Genomic DNA, 23305 nt, shown 5'->3' with positions numbered 1-23305 from the left:
AACTACTTGTGCCTTAAACAGTTTTAACGCACACATTCCAGCCAATCAGAATTGAATATTCGAATAGACTATGGTATAAAAATAAATAAATAAATGCAAACAAACATAATTAAATACACTAAGACAAACCTGAATAATTTTTGCCATGTACAAGGATTTGGTAGCCTAATAGAGAAAAGTAGGATCCCAGTTGCCCTTAATATATCATTCGTTTTGCTGTACATTTTGTTGTGTATAATACATAAAACAAACTAAATTAAGATTATAGTATGCTTGAAGAATAGTTTTGTTTTTAGTTTCATTTCCCTAACTCCAATGACTTGAAAGAATCTAAACAAACACCAAAGTAACTCTCAGTTGAGTGATTCGGCTAAAATAATCCTTTGTGGCAATTATAACTCTTGAGAGTTCAGAATAAATGACTGACATAGCTTGATAATGACATATTGTCAATGATGTATTGAAATATGCATGTATTCTCAATTCTACGTTTTAGTCAGTCGTACAGTAACTGAGACATCTTACTTAAGAGACCAGTGGATTACCATCCACCTCTACCTGTCCCACAACTGAGAAAAGCCACAGCTGGCACAGGCCCTGGTGCAAATTCTGGTAACCACTTGTAAAGCTGTTTAGAAAACAAAAAATAGTATTGCTGTGTAAGGCATTCAAAGAATGGCCTATAGATTTTTAGCAATCAAGTTCATTTTAAAAGCAACAAATGTATGCTGGTAAAACACTGATATTATAGAAAGCAAAATCACGGAAAAGGTACAGTAATAGCTTTCTACACTGAAGAAGACAGATCTAAAATCAGATTAGATTCTGAATAAACTTTTGAATTTACAATTGATTTTAAATGAGCCTTTAATGGAAGAATGAAAGGATATTTTATTTTCAAAGGGATTAATAGATATAATGTTTGATTATCTGGATCTGTCCACTGTCACTCAAAGTTAAGAACAAAGAGTAACAGATTCTATTGTCAGAATGCCTTTTTGTTGCTATGCCTTCCAGATTGTATTCTATGAGGACAGAAACTTCCAGGGTCGTAACTATGAATTCAGTGGCGACTGCCCTGAGGTGACCTCGTACCTGAGCCACTGCTGCTCCTGTAGGGTGGAAAGTGGTTGCTTCATGGTCTATGAGCGCTCCAACTTCATGGGTCACCAAATGCTGGTGAGAAGAGGAGAGAATCCTGATAACCAGCGGATCATGGGTATGAGCACGAGTGACTGCATCAGATCATGCAGAATGATCCCTATGGTAATTAAAAATTCTAAATAAAAATTGGTGGAATATATCAAACCAGAATAATAAAACAGATTTTTTTTTTTTTTTTTTTTTTTTTTTTGATTACATAAAGGAACATTTTGAATGAGAATCTTTGAAAAGGAGAACTTTGTTGGACAAAAATACGAGCTGATGGATGTGAATCTATCCAGGAACGTTTTAACATATCTGACTGCCAGTCGTGCAATGTCAAACATGGCCACTGGTTTATGTATGAACTGCCCAATTTTGAAGGCAGAATAATGTACATCAGGCCAGGGGAGTACAGCAGCTTTAGGGAATGGGCCATCACCCAATAACAGTTGGTTCCATCAGACACATCATGGAGTCCTGTTAAAGGAATTTACACTTGCTTCATTTGTTGGAAGAAATCATTCCCATTTGAGGTCCATATAGTTTCTTTAAAAAGCATGTTGTGAGATAAAACTTGAATGTACATTGCATCTACATATTTCTCAATTACTTTGAGCCGGTGTTGCTATTTAAATCACAAAAATGTTTTTGCTACACCACAAAATGTTGATTTACAAGCATTTAATTATAGCTACAAATAGCAGTTACGTGTAATTAAGTTATTAATTTAATGTTTGATGCCATGGTTTGAAACTAAAGTTCCAGGGCTGGAACTAAACTCTGCAGGGCTGTGGCCCTCCAGTAACTGAGTTTGACACCCCTGCACTAGAGGGTGCTTTTGGAGTCTATACAGTGACGCGCACGGCTCTTGCACAAGCGTCAGAATTTGACACCTTATGGCTGAGAATCCATTGGGAATTAATATAACCACATTTTGCTTTGAAAATATTACAAATATTAACCATTTACATGTGGTTTACCAGTCCTATCTCCACTTTCAACAGTGTAACTGATTGTGTATTTTTAAAAACTGATGGAGAACGTCTGTCCATTTATGTAAAACTCTAAAGCAGGGGTATTAAAACTTTTTAAGCTGAAGGACCCCTTAGGGTAATGAGACGAGGCAACATTATATATTGCATAAAATTGGCTGTTGCATATCAAGTCTGGCCTATAATGACATGCATAAACAGTAGTTACATATTCTTATTTTGCTTAAAGGTGTCGTGAAATGGAGAATCAAATGTTCCTTGATATTTAGACATATAAGAGGTAACTGTACTATAAAAACATATTGTAAATTTCAGAACTCAAACTTCCTCCCCAGTCTAAAAAAAGAGCATTTATAGTGCCACCCTGCTGAAATCTCTCTGTTCATGATGTCATTAAAACATTTCTCTTTTGTATTTACACATCCCAAAACATGCATTATCACACCCTTGGCCCCGCCCACTGGCATGCAGATTGAGAGGGGAGGCCTTGTGTGGCTAACTATTCCTAACATAACACCTAAGGGGACCCATCTGGACTATTTTGAATTATTTTGTATATAAAAATGCTGCCATGAATCTCGCCACTTTTAAAAGACGCGGTGTTAAGTTACAACTCTGAAGGGCAATTATATGTGGCCTTGTTGGAGATGATCATCATTATTCACTTTACCTGTGAGTGGTCATCAGTGGCTCATCAGTGGATGTAAACTCGTACTAAGATGGACGTCTTTGACTGTTTTTATGTGTTTCCAGTGATGTGCACCTCAGTGCAGGATGATTTTGTATGTATGTGCCTCTAGTTTCACCACTCTGGTCTATGTGTGTGCATTTTTTCAGCTCATATCATCATGGACTGCTTGTGAACCGGACATCATAAGATTCAAGCTATGCAAAGGAACTGTTATTGAAGGATGGGGCAGTTCAAAACACTTGGACCCGATCAAAAACGTAAGTAAACCGTTTCATTCATGAATATTTCAAATGTCATGGCTGTTTGATAGTTTATGGTGCTGAGTGTTAACAGTTGTGCTTGGGATGAACAGTTTAATATTTTCTGATACAATGTGTTGGATGTGTGTTGTTTAAACCTTGAAATTTGGTTTTATGTTGAGGGCCTTGTTAATTTTCTTCAGGTTGAATTTGCTGAATTTTAGGGGCTGCATGATGCCAATTATAACAGTGGATGTTTACGTTGAAGAGGTGCTTAGGCCAAAACAGAGCATTTCAGTCAGAGGGCCAAAACAGGGTGGAAATTAATCATATATTACTAAATTGTGACTGTTTTGGTAAAAAAAAAAAAAAAACTTTTATAATTTTCTTTTTTTTTGAACACATGAACACTCAATAAATACAACATACACCTTAACTTTTCCACATTCAGTCATCGCTTGAATGAATAACAGTCTATTTGAATTAGTGATGGGTCATTCATGAACGATACATTTATTTTGAACAAATCTTTAATGTGACTCAGAAGAACGAGTATTCTCAGAGAGTGATTTGTTCATTTTGTGTTGGCCGTGCATGTGCATTGCACAACCTCCATTCATTTGTTGTTACATGAAAACCGCTGTACAGGAAACAGAAATGATTAGTTCACCTTTCAGCTCTTTTGGTCCAAGTCGTTCCTTCTTTTGTCACGTGACAGCCGTATACACTATGCATTGCTCACACAGGAAACAGAAATTATTAGTTCACCTCTCGAGTCATCTGGTCTGAGTCATTCATTCTTTTGTCACGGGACAGCCGTATATGCAGCGTATAAGGCTGTCACGTGACAAAAGTACGAATGACTCGGACAAGAAGATTCCAGAGGTGAACTAATCTTTCTGTTTTTCATAATTTGTCCTTGGCTGCATTATAATTTTTTCCTCATTGGGACTATAATTAAAGTTTGCATAAGTAGATGTGTTGGGGGGATTTGGCTATTGAAAATGTAACATTTTAATTTAATTCTGCTCAAATGAACGAAATGACCAAAATTACTTGAATAAAGATTTGTTCATTTTGCTGAACGAGACTCAAAGATCCAAGTCAGTAAAATGATCCAATCTTCCCATCACTAATTTGAATGAGTCTCTGTCTCTCAGATAGCCGATAATCCAACCAGGCGTCATTTACAAAAGATTATTCTTACTGAGTTGATGTGCGAGCGAATCAAGGTCTCCAAATGCATCATTCAAAGTCTTGGCAATGAGATCTCAAAGTTCATGGGTTGCATCCAAGATGTAGTCCAACAATCCAATCAGTAAGGAAACACAGTTTAATCACAGTTATTCCAGTCAGCGAGGCAAAAACAAAAGAAAAAGGCAGACATGGAAAACAGTACCGTTTGTTGCTGTTCCTTCATGAAATATATTCCGTGTGGACAACCCCCCTCCCAACTTCATTTCCTACCCCATCTATATACACATAAACCATGTTGTCAGCTACCAGTTTAGATCATGTGATACAGGAAATTAATCATGAGACATACCAGATAGGCTCAGCACAGCATTTTGGGAAATGGAGTATTAAGAGATAAACAGGTGTTACATAAACCCCCCCCCCAAGCTTATGTCCTAGGCAGGTCAGGACCATAATACCTTTTCAAATTCACCACATTTACATTGTCGGTTTTTTCAGGAGTACCCAATTTTATACTGTAATTCACTGTCCCAAGTCTTCTCTCTACTCTAGCTGGACCCTCCCATTTTGGCGCAAGCTTAGCAGAGTATCTATTAGGAGCATTAGAGAGGGGATGAGAGTGTAACCAAACCAGATCTCCCATCATAAACTGCACATCTTTATGGTGGGAATTATAATATATGGCCTGTCTGACACGTTGCACTCCCACTCTATGCCCCACCCGTTTCCTCAGCAGTCTTTGTCTTTCCATCTTTATTTACCCTCTCAGTAAGGTTGATCTGTGGATGATAGCTAGTTGTTAGTTTCTGTATCACCCTCCATTCTTTACACAACTCAACCAAGAGATTGGAAGTGAACTGAGCACCTCTAATGGAGACCAGATGTTTTGGGACCCCCCAGCAAGTTAAGATCTCTTCCTTTAATATTTTCACAGTCCTGGGTGTCGTGCTGTCCTTTAGGGAAAAAGTTCAACCCACTTGGTATAATAATCTACATACACCAACAGGAATGTATTCCTCTTTCTACTTTGGGGTATGGGACCCATCAGATCTATCCCCAAAGTATGTCTGGCCTCTGAAACTTCTGTAGACTGCATATGTCCAGAGGGTCTGGTGTTTTCTCCTTTATATCTCTGACAGATATTACAAGACTTGAGGTAATCCCACACATCCTTCCTAACAGTCGGGCACCATGCCACTTCCAGGATTCTCAGCAATGTTTTTTATCTCCCCAAATGTCCTCCCATAGGGCTGTCATGGAAGTAATGCATGAATGATGGTACTAGGGTTCATGGAACTATAAATTGGAACTTTTCCCCCTCATGTTTTAGAGGTATTATCCTATATAACGTGCCTTAATGCTCTTCCAATCTGATCCTTCCTGTATGAAGTTGCAAATCATTGTTCTTGGACCTTAAGGCTATGATTGTGGGGTCATTAGCCTGTGCTTTTGATATCTCTGACAGTGTGTGAGGTATATCTGTGGAGTGTTTAGATTGTGTCACTAAAAGACAAGGTGCTGTACCTTCTGAGGTCAACTGGCAAACCCTTGATAGGGCATCTGGTACCTTATTAAGGCATCCCCTTCTGAAATGGACCTTGAACTTGAAGGCTTGCAGTCGCAGGGTCCACCTTGTCAATCCTGAAGATGTCTTCGGGCAATTGAAGGCCCAAGTCAAGGCTGCATGATCTGTATATACTTCCAACTCCTCTCCTTCTAAATAGTGCCTCCATTTCTCTACTGCCTATACTACTGCCAAACACTCCTTTTCAGATGTTTGAATTTGTCTCAGCTCCTCTCAGCACTCTCAACGCATAGGCGTCTCCATCTTCATTTCTTTGAGTGAGGACGGCCCCCAATCCCGCCTCATTGGCATCAGTGTGCACCTGAAATGGCAAGGATAAATTCGGTTGCCCCAATACTGGTGGGCTTTTTGCTGCTCTTTGCAGTGCTTCCACACTTTCATGACACTCAGGTGTCCAGTTCCAAACCACTCCCTTCTTCTTCAGGTGATTCAAAGGTGCAGAGATGTCAGCAAAATGAGAGATAAACTTGTGATACCATCCCACCATTCCTAAGAACCTCTGTAATGATGGAATATCAGTGGGCACTGGATATTCAGTGAAGGCTTTTTGGTCTGCATATCCCAAGAACTTTAACTGACATTTGAAAAAGTGACACTTCTTCACATTCAGAGTCAACTTGGCATTCGAAAATTTCTCCATCACCACCTTTAGGTCCTGTATGTGTTGTTCCTTTGTCTTGGAGTAAATTATGATATCATCTACATACACAAAGCAGCTTTGACCAATTATCTCACTCAGCACCTTCTCCATCAGATGTTGGAAGGTGGCCGTAGCATTTTGTTGACCAAAAGGCATGGTCTTAAAGAGATATAGCCATGATGAGGTTATGAAGGCTGTCTTCTGTTTTGAGTCTTCAGCCATTTCAACTTGCCAGAAACCTGACATAAGGTCTAATATCGAAAACCATGTTGCACCATCTAGAGACTCCAAGATGTCATGAATGATTGTCATAGGATAGGCATCTGAAATTGTCTTACTATTCAGCTTCCTATAATCTACGCAAAAATGGTACATTCCATCAGATTTCTGCAAAAAGACCACTGGGGAAGACCATGGTGAGAGGGAAGGTTCTATGATGTTTTCTTTCAGCATTTTCTCCACTTCCTTCTCAATCATCCTCTTTTTAAAAGGTGAAATCATGAAGGCCCTGGACTTCACTGGTATCTCATCAATTGTGTTAATTGGATGCTCACTATTGATGTTCTTCCCAGTTTTCTAGATATTACTCCTGGCCAGACCAGCATGATCTGCTGCAGTTCCCCTGGATAGTCAAAATCACTCTCCATCTTCTCTTGATTTCCCACTTCTAGGTTATCATAGCAAGGTGTCTGGTCAAGTGGTAAAGGATAATATACACTAAGGTTACTTCTTGGTTGGACGGCCACTTGTAGCATACTAGATCTTTGAGTTGTTAATGATTGTTTACTGCCAATGAAGGGATAAAATGAATACCCTTTTTAGTGTAAGGCCAGAGGAATCTTAGAGAAGTTGAAAATGACCTTATTTGTGTAAGGAAATCTAATCCCAGAATAACTGGAAATACCAGATGGACCTCTTCCATAATGTAGGCCATCATCTTTTCTGTCTCTTGGTGCCAATCATACTCCAAATCAACCTGCCACTTTGACTGATGTTTCTTGCCGCCAGCCATCATGAACATCTGCTTGGAGCTCTTCTTCTCAACACTCTTCCCTGGTAGTTGTCTCCACCGACTCTCTTGCATCAAGGTGTACACACTACCAGTATCTACTACTGCTTCGACCTGTAATCCATTAATTGTAATGGGTACAGTAAGAAGGGAAGGTGGCTGATGTTGAACCTGGCCTTTATTTTGCTGTATCACTAAGACACCTGCTGGAGGATTGGAAGAAACTGATTTATTAGATCCTCTTTTATTAGTTGTATTTTTCTTTGATTACTCATTGACCTTTTGCCAGTAGTCTTTTATGCCCAAGCAGTTCTTCTCGACCATCGATCTGATTTTTATCAACTGCTCAACAGTTTGGATAGTCCTTCTTAACGATCCTGCAACTTTAGGATTGAGGTTATTGAGTATCCTATTTACCAGCTCTTATTCACTCAGCTCGGGCTTCCATTTGATTCACAGGGCTCTATAATCATATGCAAAATCCCAAAGCCTTTGACCTGGTTGCTGCACCATCATTCATAGCTTCTCCTCCACCTCACACATGTAGTCTGATGGCAGAAAAGCAGTCATAAAGCTTCCTTGAATGAGTGCCAATCTAGGACTTTACACTTTGCTGCCCTCCACCAACTCAAGGCAGAGCCTTTTAACACTGTGCTGAGAGTTCCAAGCAGTTCTGAATTGGAAAGAGGTCGTACTTCCAAATAATTTTCACATCGTTCTATGAAGCTTAAAACATCAGCAATTTCCCTAGATCCCCCAAACTCAGGAAATTTGAGTCTTAAAGGTGGCTTAGCATAAAAGGAGGAGGCCCCGGCCAAACCTGCCAGAAGTTGCGTGGATGCATCAGAACCAGGACAGCTAGTTTGTATAGAAGGGCTAGACTCGCTACTTTTATTCAACAGTGATGTTTCACTAACTTTACCCTGAGGAGTCTGAGACCTAAAAGTTACCAAATGAGAGAGGTCAGGAGTACCGCTAATTTTGGCCTTATTAAGCTTCCTTTCCCTTTTCTCAATTTTACACAAGAAATAATTCACCACTGCCCTTTCCAATTTTTCTATGTCTTGGCTGAACTGGTCCTTTAATTTAGCCAGACTGATGTTCACCATCTCTCTCATGCTTGTTTCCCTATTCAGTGAGTTATTAATGGAATCAGTAAGGTTAGCTTCTAGCCCTTGTAACTGTTCCCTCACATTTGTCAATTCAGTTTTCATTTGTTCATATGCTGTTTGTAAACCCAAATCACCCTCATCTTCATCTTCATCAGACTGTTCCCTTTCAGAATCACCATAGAAGGAACTTAACAATGGGGAAATTTCATTAGTTGGACTCCTTCTTGTTACGAAGGCCTCTGCAGAAAAGGGCCACCACTATGTAACAAACTCCTTTTCAGAGGAGTGGATACAAAAATGTAAACTAATGTTTAAAGAAGGTGATATAAACATGTAACAAGTGAATTAAAGATGTAGACACAGTTTACAGATATATCAGTGTCTAAGTATATTTTCCACCACATGTGAACACATAAATAAATCATACACCTTAACTTTTCCACATTCAGTCATCGCTTGAATGAATAACAGTCTATCTGAATGAGTCTCTGTCTTTTAGACAGGTGATAATCCAACCAGGAGTCATTTACAAAAGATCGTTCTTACCGAGTTGATGTGCGAGTGGATAAAGTTCTCCAAACGCATCGTTCAAAGTCTTGGCAATGAGATCTCAAAGTTCATGGGTTGCATCCAAGATGTAGTCCAACAATCCAATCAGTAAGGAAATGCAGTTTAAACACAGTATTTCCAGCCAGCAAGGCAAAAACAAAAGAAAAAAGCAGACATGGAAACAATACTGTTTGTTGCTGTTCCTTCATGAAATATATTCTGTGCAGACAAACCCCCTTGCAAATTCGGTTCCTTCCCCATATATATACATATACACCACCTTGTCAGCCACCAGATTAGATCAGGTGATACAGTAAATGAATCAAGAGACATACCTGAATGCTCAGCACAGCATTTTGGGAAATGGTGTATTAAGAGATAAACACTGATTACAATTTTATTAGATAATTAAATGACACGTAAACAGATATACATTTCCTGTTATCTTTTAACAATCCAATATTACACATAAATATGTAGGTGTTACAACTTAAAGATGAAGACCCCTGCTCTAAAACGTAAACTTTAATAACACACATTAAAAACTGCATAATAATTATAAGAACTATGACAATATTTAAAAACTCTTTATCGTTTTCATTCTTATAGTATTTTTTCTTTCTTACTGTCAGGTGCAAAGGTATTGAACTAGGCCACTTTCACTATAAATCTCTGTGCATGTACACATGCTATACAAATTAATTAAGCGCGAACAAGTGTAATCAAGCTCCAAATCACTATCATGCCTAGGAGACTACAGATGTTAAGGTGTATACTGAAAACGTCCTGGTTACTTTCGTAACCTCCGTTCCCTGATGGAGGGAACGAGATGTTGTGTCGATGTAGTGATACTAGGGGTCACTCTTGGGAGCCCCGAACACCTCTGCTTTTTGAAAAAAGGCCAATGGGAATTGGCGAGTTGAATTTGCATGCCACTTCCCCGGACATACGGGTATAAAAGGAGCTGGTATGCAATCACTCATTCAGGTTTTGTGATGAAGAGCCAAGACAAGGTCCCGGCCATTTCAGCGGGTAGTTCAGTGTCGTGGCAAGAGGGACACAACATCTCGTTCCCTCCATCAGGGAACTGAGGTTACGAAAGTAACCAGGACATTCCCTGTCTGTCACTCACTCGATGTTGTGTTGATGTAGTGACACTAGGGGTTCCTATACAAAACAGCACAACTAGCTGAAATGTGTTACGTGGACTGGCGGTGCGAGACGGGCAGACAGCTGTGTGCCTTGTAGCCAGCGCACCAGGCCATCACGTAAACTCCCCCAACGGTCTTATGAGCGTCAAACAGTCCTTCGGGAACAAGTCGACTGCCCAACAAATAGGGACAGGCTAGACCAGCCGTGGCCTCTTTTCCTCTTTTTTTCTACCCAAAAAGAGTGGAATTTGTTAACCAACTGGGGGCCATAAATGTCCATGTCGGGGGGGGGGGGGTGTCACTTCCAAGGGGAAGACACCACGGAGACCACACCCCGCCCAGAGATGGGGGGGGGGTATTTCGAGTGGAAATACGTCACATGGTCTTACCGAGTCTTGTCGGAAATATGTAATGTGGAGAAGTTGCCTAGTAGGTCCTACCCGAGGGGGGAGATGTTTCTACAAGCATGGTGACCGAGGGCAGAGGGGCCTCTTCCCAAGGAAGACGCAGTTTACCGACAGGGAAACGATTTAGCGGAAGATATATCACATGGGGTCACTTATGGGGAACCAGCGCACGTGGAGCACCTACCCCAGTACAGGGCTTAGTTAGCACATGTATTGGGCCGGCAGTGAGTTTCTCCGTAAACTCGTCTGCCACAGGGCTAAGGAGGAAAGTCATCCAGGGATCACAACTTGTGAACACAACTGGGAGTCAAAGGCACACGTCTTCACCTCATGGGAGGGGAAAAGTGCTATACGCAAGCGGTACACCCGGCCAGCTGTCCCAGAACTTACCTGTTCGGACCTGACAACACACGGGACGAAACCGGCTCAACCCGGAGATTATAAAACCTCGCAAAGGTGTTGGGTGTTGCCCAGCCCGCTGCTCTGCAGATGTCTGCCAAGGAGGCGCCACTGGTCAGGGCCCAGGAAGCCGCTACACTCCTAGTAGAGTGAGCTCGTAGCGCCACGGGGGGTGGCACGTCCTGAGCATGATATGCCATCACGATGGCGTCAATGGCCCAGTGGGAGATCCTCTGTTTGGAGACAGTGCTTCCTTTCTGCTGTTCACCAAAGCAGACAAAGAGCTGCTCGGAGATTCTAAAGCTCTGTGTGCAATCCAAATAGATGCGTAAAGCACGCATCGGACACAGCAACACCAAAGCTGGGTCTGCCTCCTCCTGGGGCAGCGCTTGCAGGTTCACCACCTGATCCCTAAATGGGGTCGTGGGAACCTTGGGCACATAGCCCAGTTGGGGTCTCAGGATCACGTGAGAGTAGCCCGGACCGAACGTTTCACTGACAGAGGACGCCTGCAGGTCCCCTACCCTCTTGATGGAAGTGAGAGCAGTCAGGAGGGCAGTCTTCAAAGAGAGTGCCTTAAGCTCAGCTGACTCCAGGGGCTTGAAGGGGGCTCCCCGTAGACCCAAAGGAAAACAGAGAGGTCCCATGAGGGGATGAGATGCGGTCTGGAGGGATTCAACCTCCTAGCACCTCTCAGGAACCTGATGATCAGGTCGTGCTTCCCTAAGGACTTACTGTCCACTGTGTTGTGGTGTGCCACTATAGCAGCTACATACACTTTCAAGGTGGAGGGGGACAGCCGCCCCTCCAGCCTCTCCTGCAGGAAGGAAAGCACCGATCCAACTGCGCATCTCTGGGGGTCTTCGCGTCGGGAAGAACACCACTTAGCGAACAGACGCCACTTCAAAGCATACAGGTGCCTCATAGAGGGAGCCCTAGCCTGAGTGATTGTGTCTACCACCGTGGGTGGTAGGCCACTTAGGTCTTCTGCATCCCATCCAAGGGCCAGATGTGGAGATTCCAGAGGTCTGGTCGCGGGTGCCAGATGGTGCCCTGTCCCTGAGAAATTAGGTCCTTCCTCAGGGGAATTCACCAGGGGTTGCTGTCACGAGGAGCGTGAGGTCTGAGAACCACGTCTGGGTGGGCCAGTAGGGTGCTACTAGGATGACCTGCTCCTCGTCCTCCCTGACCTTTCACAGGGCCTGTGCAAGTAGGCTCAATGGGGGAAACGCATATTTGTGTAGTCCAGGGGGCCAGCTATGTGCCAGCATGTCTATACTGAGGGGTGTCTCGGTCAGGGCGTACCAAAGCGGGCAGTGGGAGGATTCCCGGGAAGCAAACAGGTCTACCTGTGCTCGACCGAATAGACTCCAAATCAGCTGGACCACCTGGGGGCGGAGTCTCCACTTTCCCCTGAGTGTAACCTGTCCACTGTGGAGTTGGGGTCGCCCTGGATGTGAGTGGCTCGTAGCGACTTGAGGCACTGCTGACTCCAGAAGAGGAGACGGCAGGCAAGTTGTGACATGCAACGGGAGCATAGACCACCTTGACAGTTGATGTACGCTACCGCTGCCCTGGATCAATGGCTGGAACATCTGCAGGGCGAGCAGTACTGCCAACAACTCGAGGCAGCTGATGTACCAACACAGCCATGGGCCAGTCCAGCAGCCGGCGGCTATGTGCCCATTGTATACGGCACCCCAGCCCATCTTGGATGCATCTTTTGTAACCACGACGTGCCTAGAGACCTGCTCTAGGGGAACCCCTGCCCGTAGAAATGCTAGGTTGTTCCAAGGGATGAAGAGGCGGTGACAGATCAGCGTGATGACCACACGATGTGTCCCGTGGCACCATGCCCATCTCGGGACTCGAGTCTGAAGCCAGTGCTGAAGCGATCTCATATGCATCAACCCGAGCGGTGTGGCAACCGCAGAGGATGCCATATGCCCCAGGAGCCTCTGAAAAAGTTTCAGTGGAACAGCTGTCTTTTGTCTGAACTCCTTCAGACAGTTCAACACCAACTGTGCATGCCTGTTTGTGAGGCGCGCCATCATTGAGACTGAGTCCAACTCCAAACTGAGAAAAGAGATGCTCTGAACCGGGGAGAGCTTGCTGTTTTCCCAGTTGACCTGAAGCCCTAGTCGGCTGAGGTGCCTGAGCACCAGGTCCCTGTGTGTGCACAGTAACTCTCAAGAGTGAGCTAGGATCAGCCAGTCATCGAGGTAGTTGAGTATGCAGATGCCCACTTCCCTTAGTGGGGCGAGGGCTGGCTCTGTGACCTTCGTGAAGATGTGAGGGGACAAGGACAGGCCGAAGGGGAGGACCTTGTACTGGTATGCCCAGCCCTCGTAAGCAAACCGCAGGAAGGGTCTGTGTCGAGGTAAAACCGAGACGTGGAAATATGCGTCCTTCAGGTCTACTGCCGCGAACCAATCTTGATGCCGGATGCTCGCTAAAATGCGTTCTTGAACGGGAGTCTGTGCAAGGCCCGGTTCAGAACTCGCAGGTCCAAGATTGGCCTCAAGGGCTGTAAAACCCTTTCTTCATCTCGGCTGGAGGGACAGGCTCTATCGCGCCCTTGCGCAGAAGGGTTGCGATCTCCGCACGCAAGGTAGCGGCGCTCTCGCCCTTCACCGAGGTGAAGCGGACGCCACTGAACATGGGCAGGCGCCTGACAAACTGAATCGCGTAGCCGAGTCGGACAGTCCGGGTCAGCCATCGCGATGGGTTGGAAAGCGCAAGCCATGCGTCCAAACTCCGGGTGAGGGGGACCAAGGGGATAATCACGTTGGACGTACCGGCAGGTGGGGCCTCGCGGTGGGGCAGAGCCTGAGGCGCCACATCACGGGGGCTCGAGCCCCGTTGCCGTGCTGAGTCCAGGGACATCAAAGCACTTCCCTGGCTCTTGATACCCACCATAAGATTGGTCAAGGAGGGGGGAGGAGGAACATCGTCCACGCAGTCCGTTGGAGTCAACCCGGTGTGGGTGTGTTTGTGCCAAAGCTCCAGGAGTGGACCCCCCGCCCCTGCGTGCCAAACCTGCCGAAATGGGATGGTGGATGGCGGTCATGACGATGGCCGTGCGCACCTGACATATGACCCAGAGAACAATGAAACCACTCTTTTGTTGAAGTTTTAGGTACCGCAGCCTCTTGGGCATGCGGCAAAAAATGAAACGATTCTCCTCCCGGCCCTCCACCGGGTGATGGAGTGGTCTGTCTAGCAGCTCCGTAGAAGCAGATCTCCTCGTCCCTGGGTCGCCCATCTCAGGGGCGCTTCAAAGCCTTCCTAGGGTTCTTGGCGGCTGGCCGTGAGACGGGTGGCATCTGCTTCATGCGGTGGGATCCACGCCGGGGCCGGGCCATGGGGGTGGGCTACAGCAGAGCCGGTGCTGTTGCTGCAGGAGGATGCCCTTGGCGATGAGCAGACGGGGTGCGACCCGAAGGAGGGAGCCCAGCCGAGGCGTCAGAGTGGACGAGCCTGCTCTCCGATGCTGCGCTCAATAACTCATCGTCTTCCCGGGCTCCGAATAAGAGGTCGAACTCGCTATAAGACAAGCCGGCGGTCTCATCGACCGGGGAAAGCGAGTGTGCTGGGGAATGGGAGGTCCGTGGGGGTTTATCCGGTGGAGGTGATCCCATTGAGGTCCCCAAATCGCCCCCAGTGCTAACCGGCATGGCCTCATACACGTAGGTAGAAGGAATGAGGCGGGGAGCCGCTGGGGTGGCTTGCATTCAAATGAATGCAAGCCGCGACCGCAACATTGCCATGGTCATGTTCTCGCAATGAGGTCAAGACCCACCCATGAATGATGTCTCCGCGTGGGCAGCGCCCAGACATGTAAGACAGTGATAGTGGCCGTCAGAAGCGGAGAGATAACGACCGCAACCAGGAATAACACACAAACGGAAAGGTATCTTTAAAAAGACGTTTCCGTGTGTGCCGCTCTTTTAGAAAGAAAATATACTCTTTTAGAATATACCCTTTTGCTCTGCCGAAGTGCCCAGGGGCGTTCTGTGCACTCCACGGCTATAGGAATCATATACCATCATGCCGTGCTACTGAACCGCACACACTAGCAATGCCTACTAGCCAGTAGTGTAGCTAAAAGATATCGACAAATTCTCCCCTTCGTATTGACATACAGAAAGGATGAGAGAAATCAAATCTAACCATTTAAGTTAGAGAGAGTGGTAATGAATGCTAGCAGTGAAGCACCACTGAAGTATAGTCATCCACACCATAGTGGGAAGAGTGCTGGAATGATCCTTTATCGACAGTCCGACATAATGCCACTAGCCAACAGGGTAGTAGGACATTAAACATTGCTCTTTACGCTGAGAAGCGTTTAAGAATTACACGGTTTAGAGACTGATTTGTCAAAATGCAGTGCACTAACTTTAGAAATCAGCCCTTCTTTGCAGCTAGAATCTGGGAAGAAAGGGAAGAGATATCCAAGTTGTAAAACCTGGCAAAGGTGTTAAGGAAAGCCCAGCCCACAGCCAGGCAGATGTCCACCGGGGAGACAATCTTAGTCCACGCCCAGGAGAAGGCCACACTCCTGGAGTGAGCCTTTACACCTATGGGACATTGCAACCTTGCTACTCGTAAGCGAGCGCAACAACATCAACAACCCAATGAGAAGATCTTTGTTTCGGAGATGACAAACCCCTTTGAATGGCTTCCAAAGCAGATAAAGAGCTGATCTGAAATTGATTCATATGATAAATGTACACAAGTTGACCCCTCACAGGACAATGTTCTGTTTCTGTGCCTTCTCCGACACAGACGGTGGAGGAGAGAAAGCTTGTAAGGTAACAACCTGAGCCCTGAAAGTAGTGGCCAAAACTTTGGGCAAATACCTTCATGCATGTCCTGCACCGTGAAGGCAGAGGAGGTGGATGCAATGGGTTTCTAAAACTTTGTTGGAACATGACAACCATTGCATGGAGCCAACAATAATACAACCATTGCACGGAGCCAACAATAACACAAACAGTGAACACACTGTGATCATTCCATCAATGGCAGGGAAGCGAGAGAGCTACTAGGCGACACAATGGTGCCTAAAATCTCTGTGTTGCAACATGGTAGTCCCCTGGCAGAGCATCAAACACAGTAAAAAACAGGCATCAACGTGACCTGTGTCAAGCCACAAACTGACACAGACTGGAGGGGAAAGCAGGAGGGTAACTAGGCGACATGGAGGCGCCTAAAATCTACATTGCAGTCTCCTGACACGTCATCATCAATACTAAAAATAGGGCAAACCATCCTGTATTACAAAAGAGCAAGCCACAAACTGACCGCACTGATACAGGGCTGCACTGAACAGGCGAAGCCGCTTGAGATGAAGAAGAGGAGAGACGCAAGGCTCAAGCTGGCGGCAATAATCCTCAAATTATCCTATTCTCGCTAGATACGAGAGCAATAGCATTTTCAAAAGCATATTGATAAAGGATACACTTTCCGTTGGAGCACAAAGGGAAGTAGAAAATAATCCACTCTCTGAAGCTGTGCAGTATCAACTGCAAACTCCATCCGTCGAAACACAGCAGTGAAACTTCTGTGAAATTATTCCACTCGCTGACGATATGCAGTATCAATCAACAGTAAAGTGAATTCTCGTTCATTCATTGGAGCACGACAGGACAGTAGAAAACAATCCACTTGCTGTGAAGGTGTGCAGTATCAATGACAAAGCTCAAATTCATATGAATTTTATTGAAAAAGTATGAGAGATGATATCACGACCCTGAAGGAGAGAATTCGAATGAAATGGTGCCATGACCCACCTTATATGCTCAAGGTGATGTGCATATCGGGGGTGAAGTGCAAAGCGCCATTTGCCAATAAATTGCAATGAGTTTAAAGGGCTTCAGAGATTGTCACTCCTTGATGCAGCGTTGAAGTGACCAACTTGAAAGGGAACACCTCACTAGCATTTTCACATATAGAGGGGTGGTAACCACCAACTCTTTGTGAAAAATACTTTCTGTTCTCCCATGCGTAATCCATTTTGTTTGACTCTTCTCAGTATCAGTGTGCTGAAAAGGGCTGGAACTGAATAAGGTCAATAGCCAGAGAGGAACTGGCTCCTCAGCTGAGCCTTGTTTCTCCCAAGTTTTTTTTTCTCTCCACTAACATCTTATGGAGTTTTGGGTTCCTTGCCACAGTCGGCTTTGGCTAACTCATTGGGGGCCTAAAGACAAATAATTTGAAGGCATGATTTTTAATAATGTTTTAATGAAACTGCTCAACAAGGACTTAAAAGTAATTTAAGACATTACAGAATAATTTTCTGTAAAGCTGCTTTGAAACGATGTGTATTGTGAAAAGCGCTACACAAATAAAATTGACTTGACAATGTTAGACATATTGCTCGTCAATTTAAAGGGGTCATGAAATGGAGAATCACATTTTCCTTGATTTTTAGACATATAAGAGGTAACTGTACAATAAAAACTTACTGTAAGGTTCAGATCTCAAAACCTCCTCCCCAGACTTAAAAGAGCATTTATAGTAGCCACTCTGCTTAAGAGTTTGTATTTAAACATCCCACAACATGCAACATCGCACCCTGGGCCCTGCCCACTGGCACACAATTCAAGTCAAGAGAGCAGGCCTTGTGTGCCTAACTAATCCTGAGCACCAAAGGGGACCAATCTGGACTGTTTTGAATTATTTTATTTATAAACATGAACTACACAGACTCTGCCTCTGCTACCTCTTGTTGTATTGAGCACAAACACGTTCTTTTGCGCATCTGCGCTATTTTTTTTTTTTTTGTTGGTGTATGTGTTGGTGTATGTAAACATAGATTCTTTGACCGTTTTGATGTGTTTCTGACACTGGGCACCTCAGTGGGCCTACAGTATGTGTGTGTGTGTGTCTGTTCACTGTGCTTTGGACAATGATGTGTGCATTTTTTTCTGCTCATTTCAGCGTGGATTGCTTGTGAATCAGTCATAATACGATTCAAGCTTTGCACAGGAACTGTTATTGAAGAATGGGGCAGTTCAAAACTTAAGTAAACCTTTTCATTCTTGAATGTTTCAAATGTTATGACTGTTTGATATTTTATGGTGCTGAGTGTTAAAAGTTGTGCTTGAAATGAACAGTTTTGAAATGAATATATTTGTATACAATGTGTTGGATGTGCGTTATGTGTAAACCCTGATATTTTGTTTTATAATTTTAAGGGGCTTGTTCATTCTCTTCCAGTGGAGTTTGAGGGGCTGCACGCTGTTAGCCAATCACAACAGTGGCAGTTTACACTGAAGTTTTAAGGAAGCGCTTCGGCCAAAACCGAGCATTTCAGACAGAGGGCCAAAAACAGTGTGGAAAATGATCATATATTACTATATTATGTTTTGGTGCAAAAAAACTTTTATAACAATATAATTTGACCTCAGGGAAAATAATACAATTATAAAAAATAGCACTTCATGACCTCTTTAAGACCTGTATCGTAGCTTTAAAAGTTTGACATGAAAACTGAAATAATTTAACTGAAAATGTGACCACAGATGTTAGTACTTGTCTTTGCTAAATATAATGGTAATACTTTACAATAAAGTTCCATTTGTTAACATTAGTTAACAACATTAGTTAACATTAACTAACAATGAACAATACTTATTAAGCATTTATTAATCTTAGTTCATGTTATTTCAACATATAGTTACATTTTAAAAATCAAAAGTTGAATTTGTTAACATTAGTTAATGGACAATGAACTAACATGAACTAATAATGAACAATAGTATTTTTATTAACAAACATTAACAAAGATTAATAAATGACGTAAAACATACATGTATATTGTTAATTGTTTGTTAATGATACACAGAGGTGGGTAGTAACATGCTACATTTACTCCATTACATTTACTTGAGTAACTTTTTGAAAAAGAAATTACTTTTAGAGTAGTTTTATAAGTTTGTACATTTTACTCTCACTCAAGTAAATTTCTAATGAAAAATATTTACATTTACTTCTTTATAATGGACGGCATTCCTGTCGTTACATTACTGGGTTTAATTTTAATTAATGTGTAACTTATTGAGAGATTATTGAATGGGACTTTTACGACAGCAGAAGTTCACACAGCTGCGTGCACTGTCACAGTCACTCAAGTCGAGTCCGTCACTGCTGCAGCATCATGCTCTTCTAACTAAGTGAAACACTTTCGTCACTCTGCACAGTGAAAAATAATATTTTTGTCATGCAATAACATTTTACACCAAGTCAAGCAGATATTTCAAGATTAAAATTGCAGCTTCAACTTAAGGCAGCACGCTGAGGTAAATTGTGGCTCTAATGATAACGCGGGCTATTCTGTGTCAAGGTGATGGTCATTTTCAGGGTGATTCTGTAAATATGGACTCTTGTGACATCAGTTTTTAAGTGTACATTTTTAAATCTGCAGCAATATATGAGTGCGCTTTGTCCCACGTCCCACATATCATAAGCAGTATTTACGCATTTACCCCATGCCCTCGCGGGGGTACTGGAAACTATCACAGCTACTTCAGGCTGATTAACATTATAAATCCATGTAAACATCCACGTTAAGTGTAAATGCCTCATCAAAATTTTGGCACCCATTCACTTGCATTGTACTGACCTACAGAGCTGAAATATTCTTCTAAAAATCATAATTTATGTTCTGCAGAAGAAAGGAAGTCATACACATCTGGAATGGGTGAGTAATTGATGAGAGAATTTTAATTTTAGGGTGAACTATCCCTTTAAAGTGATAGCTCAGCCATAATTTAATATTCCATTATCATTTCCCTACCCACATATTGTTCCAAACCCGTGTGACCCTTTGTATTCTGCGGACCACAAAAGATGTTAGACAGAATGTTAGGGACTGACGGTCTTGGTCACCATTCACTTTTAAAATATATAGAAAAAAAATAAAAATTCACTGAAAGTAAATGGTGACCAAGGCTAACATTCTGTCTAAAATCTCCTTATTGTGTTGCATGGAAGAAAGAAAATCATACAGGTTTGGAACAACATTATGGTGAATGATGACAGAAATGTCATTAATAATAATAATAATAATAATAATAATTCTGTAATACAAGTTAAATGTGTATTATGTAATGGAAAGAAGGAAGTTAACGTCCATTATGTCATTTGTGAAATTAATGAGTTACTCACTACTTGAGTACTCTTTTAATTTGATACTTTCTTAATCTTACTCAAGTAATTATTTATGTTAGGACTTTTACTTCCACTTAAGTAATTATTTTTGTTTTTTTAAGTAATTGTACTTTTACTTGAGTACAGTTTTTGGCTACTCTACCCACCTCTGATGATACAAAATGCATTAACTAATGTTAACAAATGGAAACTTATTGTAAAGTGTTACCAGTACAACATTGTATTTTAGGATAATGAAACTTGTCATCTAAAAGAGATAAAAGACTTAGGATCTGACAAATATCCAGACAATTATTTTCTCTTTGTACAGTGTAAAAAGGACGCTGTATGGTACATTCACAGCTGTTCCACACATGCTGACAAATATCCCTATAGACCTCACTTTGCATGGAGGGCCTCTATGTATTTTTGCTGGGTCAGGAGCTTACCCACAATGCAGGGCACATATTCTGTGGTATAAAAGTGAGCGCTTTAAACAGACAGTCTCAGTGTAACTGTGGCAACCACTCAGTCCTGAGAAGCACTAGCACAACTGTGACCATGGGCAAAGTAAGTAACAGTATGCAATCTAAAGTTGCAACAGATCATCAAAACATTATGTAGATAATAGCAGATAGATTATGTACTGTAACAAACAAGTACCTGGTAACTACAAGTCAAATGACATAAGAGGCACAAAGGCAACAAATTTCCTTTTATTCCTTCCTTTAATTTCCTAAAAAAACAGGTCATTTTCTACGAGGACAGGAACTTTCAGGGGCGCTCTTATGAGTGTATGAGCGACTGTGCTGACATGTCTTCCTACATGAGCCGCTGTCACTCTTGCAGAGTGGAGAGCGGATGCTTCATGATGTATGACCGTCCCAACTACATGGGAAATCAGTATTTCTTCAGGAGGGGTGAATATGCTGATTACATGTCCATGTTTGGAATGAGTGACTGCATCAAGTCTTGCCGTATGATCCCCATGGTGAGTTCCATGAACATTTTGATGTGTTAGATGTGTATCTCCTGTATTAGCAGAATATTAATATATAGTTTAGCGCTAAAATAATATTGGAAACCATTTATATTTCATGAAATGTTTTCTATCTTAACATTTCTTGATTCTGCCTGATAAATAAAAAAAGTAAACAAAATATAACTTATTTTCCAATACAGTACAGGGGATCTTACAGAATGAGGATCTATGAGAGGGAGAACTTCATGGGCCAGATGTATGAGCTGATGGATGACTGTGACAACATCATGGACCGTTACCGCATGTCTCACTGCAATTCTTGCCATGTGATGGACGGTCACTGGCTCATGTATGAGCAGCCCCACTACAGAGGCAGGATGCACTACTTCAGGCCTGGAGAGTACAGGAGCTTCAGCAACATGGGTGGCATGAGATTCATGAGCATGAGGCGTATCATGGATTCCTGTTACTAGTGTTCTAATGTTCAAATAAAAATGTGTCTTAATTAATTCTTGACTTTGTGTATCTAAACCATTTACTCAGAAAATATTTACATAAGTCATCTTTATAGAACACACACACTAATATGTAAATTGATTAAGTACATTTGAAAATGTAGACAAGGTCATAAGGATCGCGAGAAAAGTGTGGATGCTCACATTTTTTTAATTTATAAATTGTATACCTTTTATGGAAAGTCTATGCACAGTTAAGGCCAGATAATTATTACTAACCTAAAACTAAGAAAACAAAACCTATAATTTAAGGGCTGAAACCTTTAAACCTATGAGCAAAATGAGCGTTGTATGTAGATACATGACATACAGTTTTTTAAAAAAAAATTAAGTTGTAAAATGGAGCTCAACAATGATCACTAATCATTAAAAATGTATAACTTTTTATTTAGACTTTATTAAGGTCTGACACATTTGTTATTGTGAAAAACTGGCTATATCTCCATTATTGCAAGAAAGGGGATAGAAAATACTGATTCCTTGTTGCTAATGTATAAACCCAAATTCTTTGTAATAGCAATAGACAGAATGTTAATGTAATTATTTAATAGAATCAAGTTTTGTCAACAAATCTTAATATGCAATATAAGCTCTGTTAAATGACTGTTATTTTAACACATCACAGGTAAGAAAAATGTAATTCAAATTTTTTAATAAAATTAAATAAAAAATCAAGCATCCATACTAAAAATAAATAAATAAATAAATAAATAAAAAACTCTATTTGGTTGAATGGTTAAACATGTGAGTGAAATGTGAAGAGGCAAGTTTTGTGTATTCCAACTCAATTAAATATTAATTCAGTATATTTGTGTAGTGCTTGTCACAATACATGTTGTTCCAAAGCAGCTTTACAAAGAATAGTGCCTTAAAAAGCCCCAGAGAGAAAGCCAAAGGCAACAATAATGGCAAGACAAAACTAAGTGGATTATAAAAAAAGAAAAAAAAAAGAAAAAAAAAATTTGGGAGGAAACAAAACACAGCTTGGGAAGCCCACCACGGACGGACTTCTCACACTTCATTGTGATTCAGTCATAATATGATTCAAGCTTTGCACAGGAACTGTTATTGAAGAATGGGGCAGTTCAAAACACTTGGACCCAATTAAAAATTTAAGTAAATCTTTTCATTCATGAATGTTTCAAATGTTATGACTGTTTGATAGTTTATGGTGCTTAGTGTTAACAGTGTTACCAATACAACATTGTATTTTACAACCCAAATTCCAAAAAAAGTTGGGACACTGTGTAAAATTTAAATAAAACAGAATGCAATGATTTGAAAATCTCATAAACCCATATTTTATTCACAATAGAATTTAGAAAACATATCAAATGTTTAAACTGACGAAATGTACCATTTTAAGGAAAAATAAGGTAATTTTGAATTTGATGGCAGCAACACGCCTCAAAAAAGTTGGGACAGGGCCATGTTTACCACTGTGTAGCATCCCCTCTTCTTTTAACAACAGTCCGTATACATCTGGGAACTGAGGAGACCAGCTGCTAGAGTTTTGCGAGAGGAATGTTGTCACA

General features: G+C 42.0%; 1 protein-coding gene and 1 pseudogene across 1 annotated transcript; both read left to right on the top strand.

Moving 5' to 3' along the window:
• The first annotated feature begins 990 nt into the window (after positions 1-990).
• Positions 991-1630, top strand: LOC127447553 (gamma-crystallin M3-like; annotated as a pseudogene).
• Positions 1631-20696: 19066 nt separating this feature from the next.
• On the top strand, positions 20697-21764 carry LOC127447013 (gamma-crystallin M2-like). Its single transcript, XM_051708453.1, has 3 exons — positions 20697-20843; positions 21022-21264; positions 21456-21764. The coding sequence occupies exons 1-3, from the start codon at positions 20835-20837 to the stop codon at positions 21726-21728; spliced, it is 525 nt and encodes a 174-aa protein (XP_051564413.1). The 5' UTR covers positions 20697-20834; the 3' UTR covers positions 21729-21764.
• Positions 21765-23305: the final 1541 nt, after the last annotated feature.

The sequence above is a fragment of the Myxocyprinus asiaticus genome, chromosome 10 (genome assembly GCF_019703515.2).
Source record: "Myxocyprinus asiaticus isolate MX2 ecotype Aquarium Trade chromosome 10, UBuf_Myxa_2, whole genome shotgun sequence".
In the NCBI taxonomy this organism is placed as follows: domain Eukaryota; kingdom Metazoa; phylum Chordata; class Actinopteri; order Cypriniformes; family Catostomidae; genus Myxocyprinus; species Myxocyprinus asiaticus.
The sequence above is the reverse complement of the archived record's forward strand: the minus strand, read 5'-3'. Positions and strand labels throughout refer to the sequence as shown.

What these genes read in the sequence shown, in the direction of transcription:
- LOC127447013 (XM_051708453.1), top strand. An exon ending in CTTGCCGTATGATCCCCATG is followed by an intron (nt 21,265 to 21,455) that starts GTGAGTTCCATG and finishes TTTCCAATACAG; the next exon opens with TACAGGGGATCTTACAGAAT.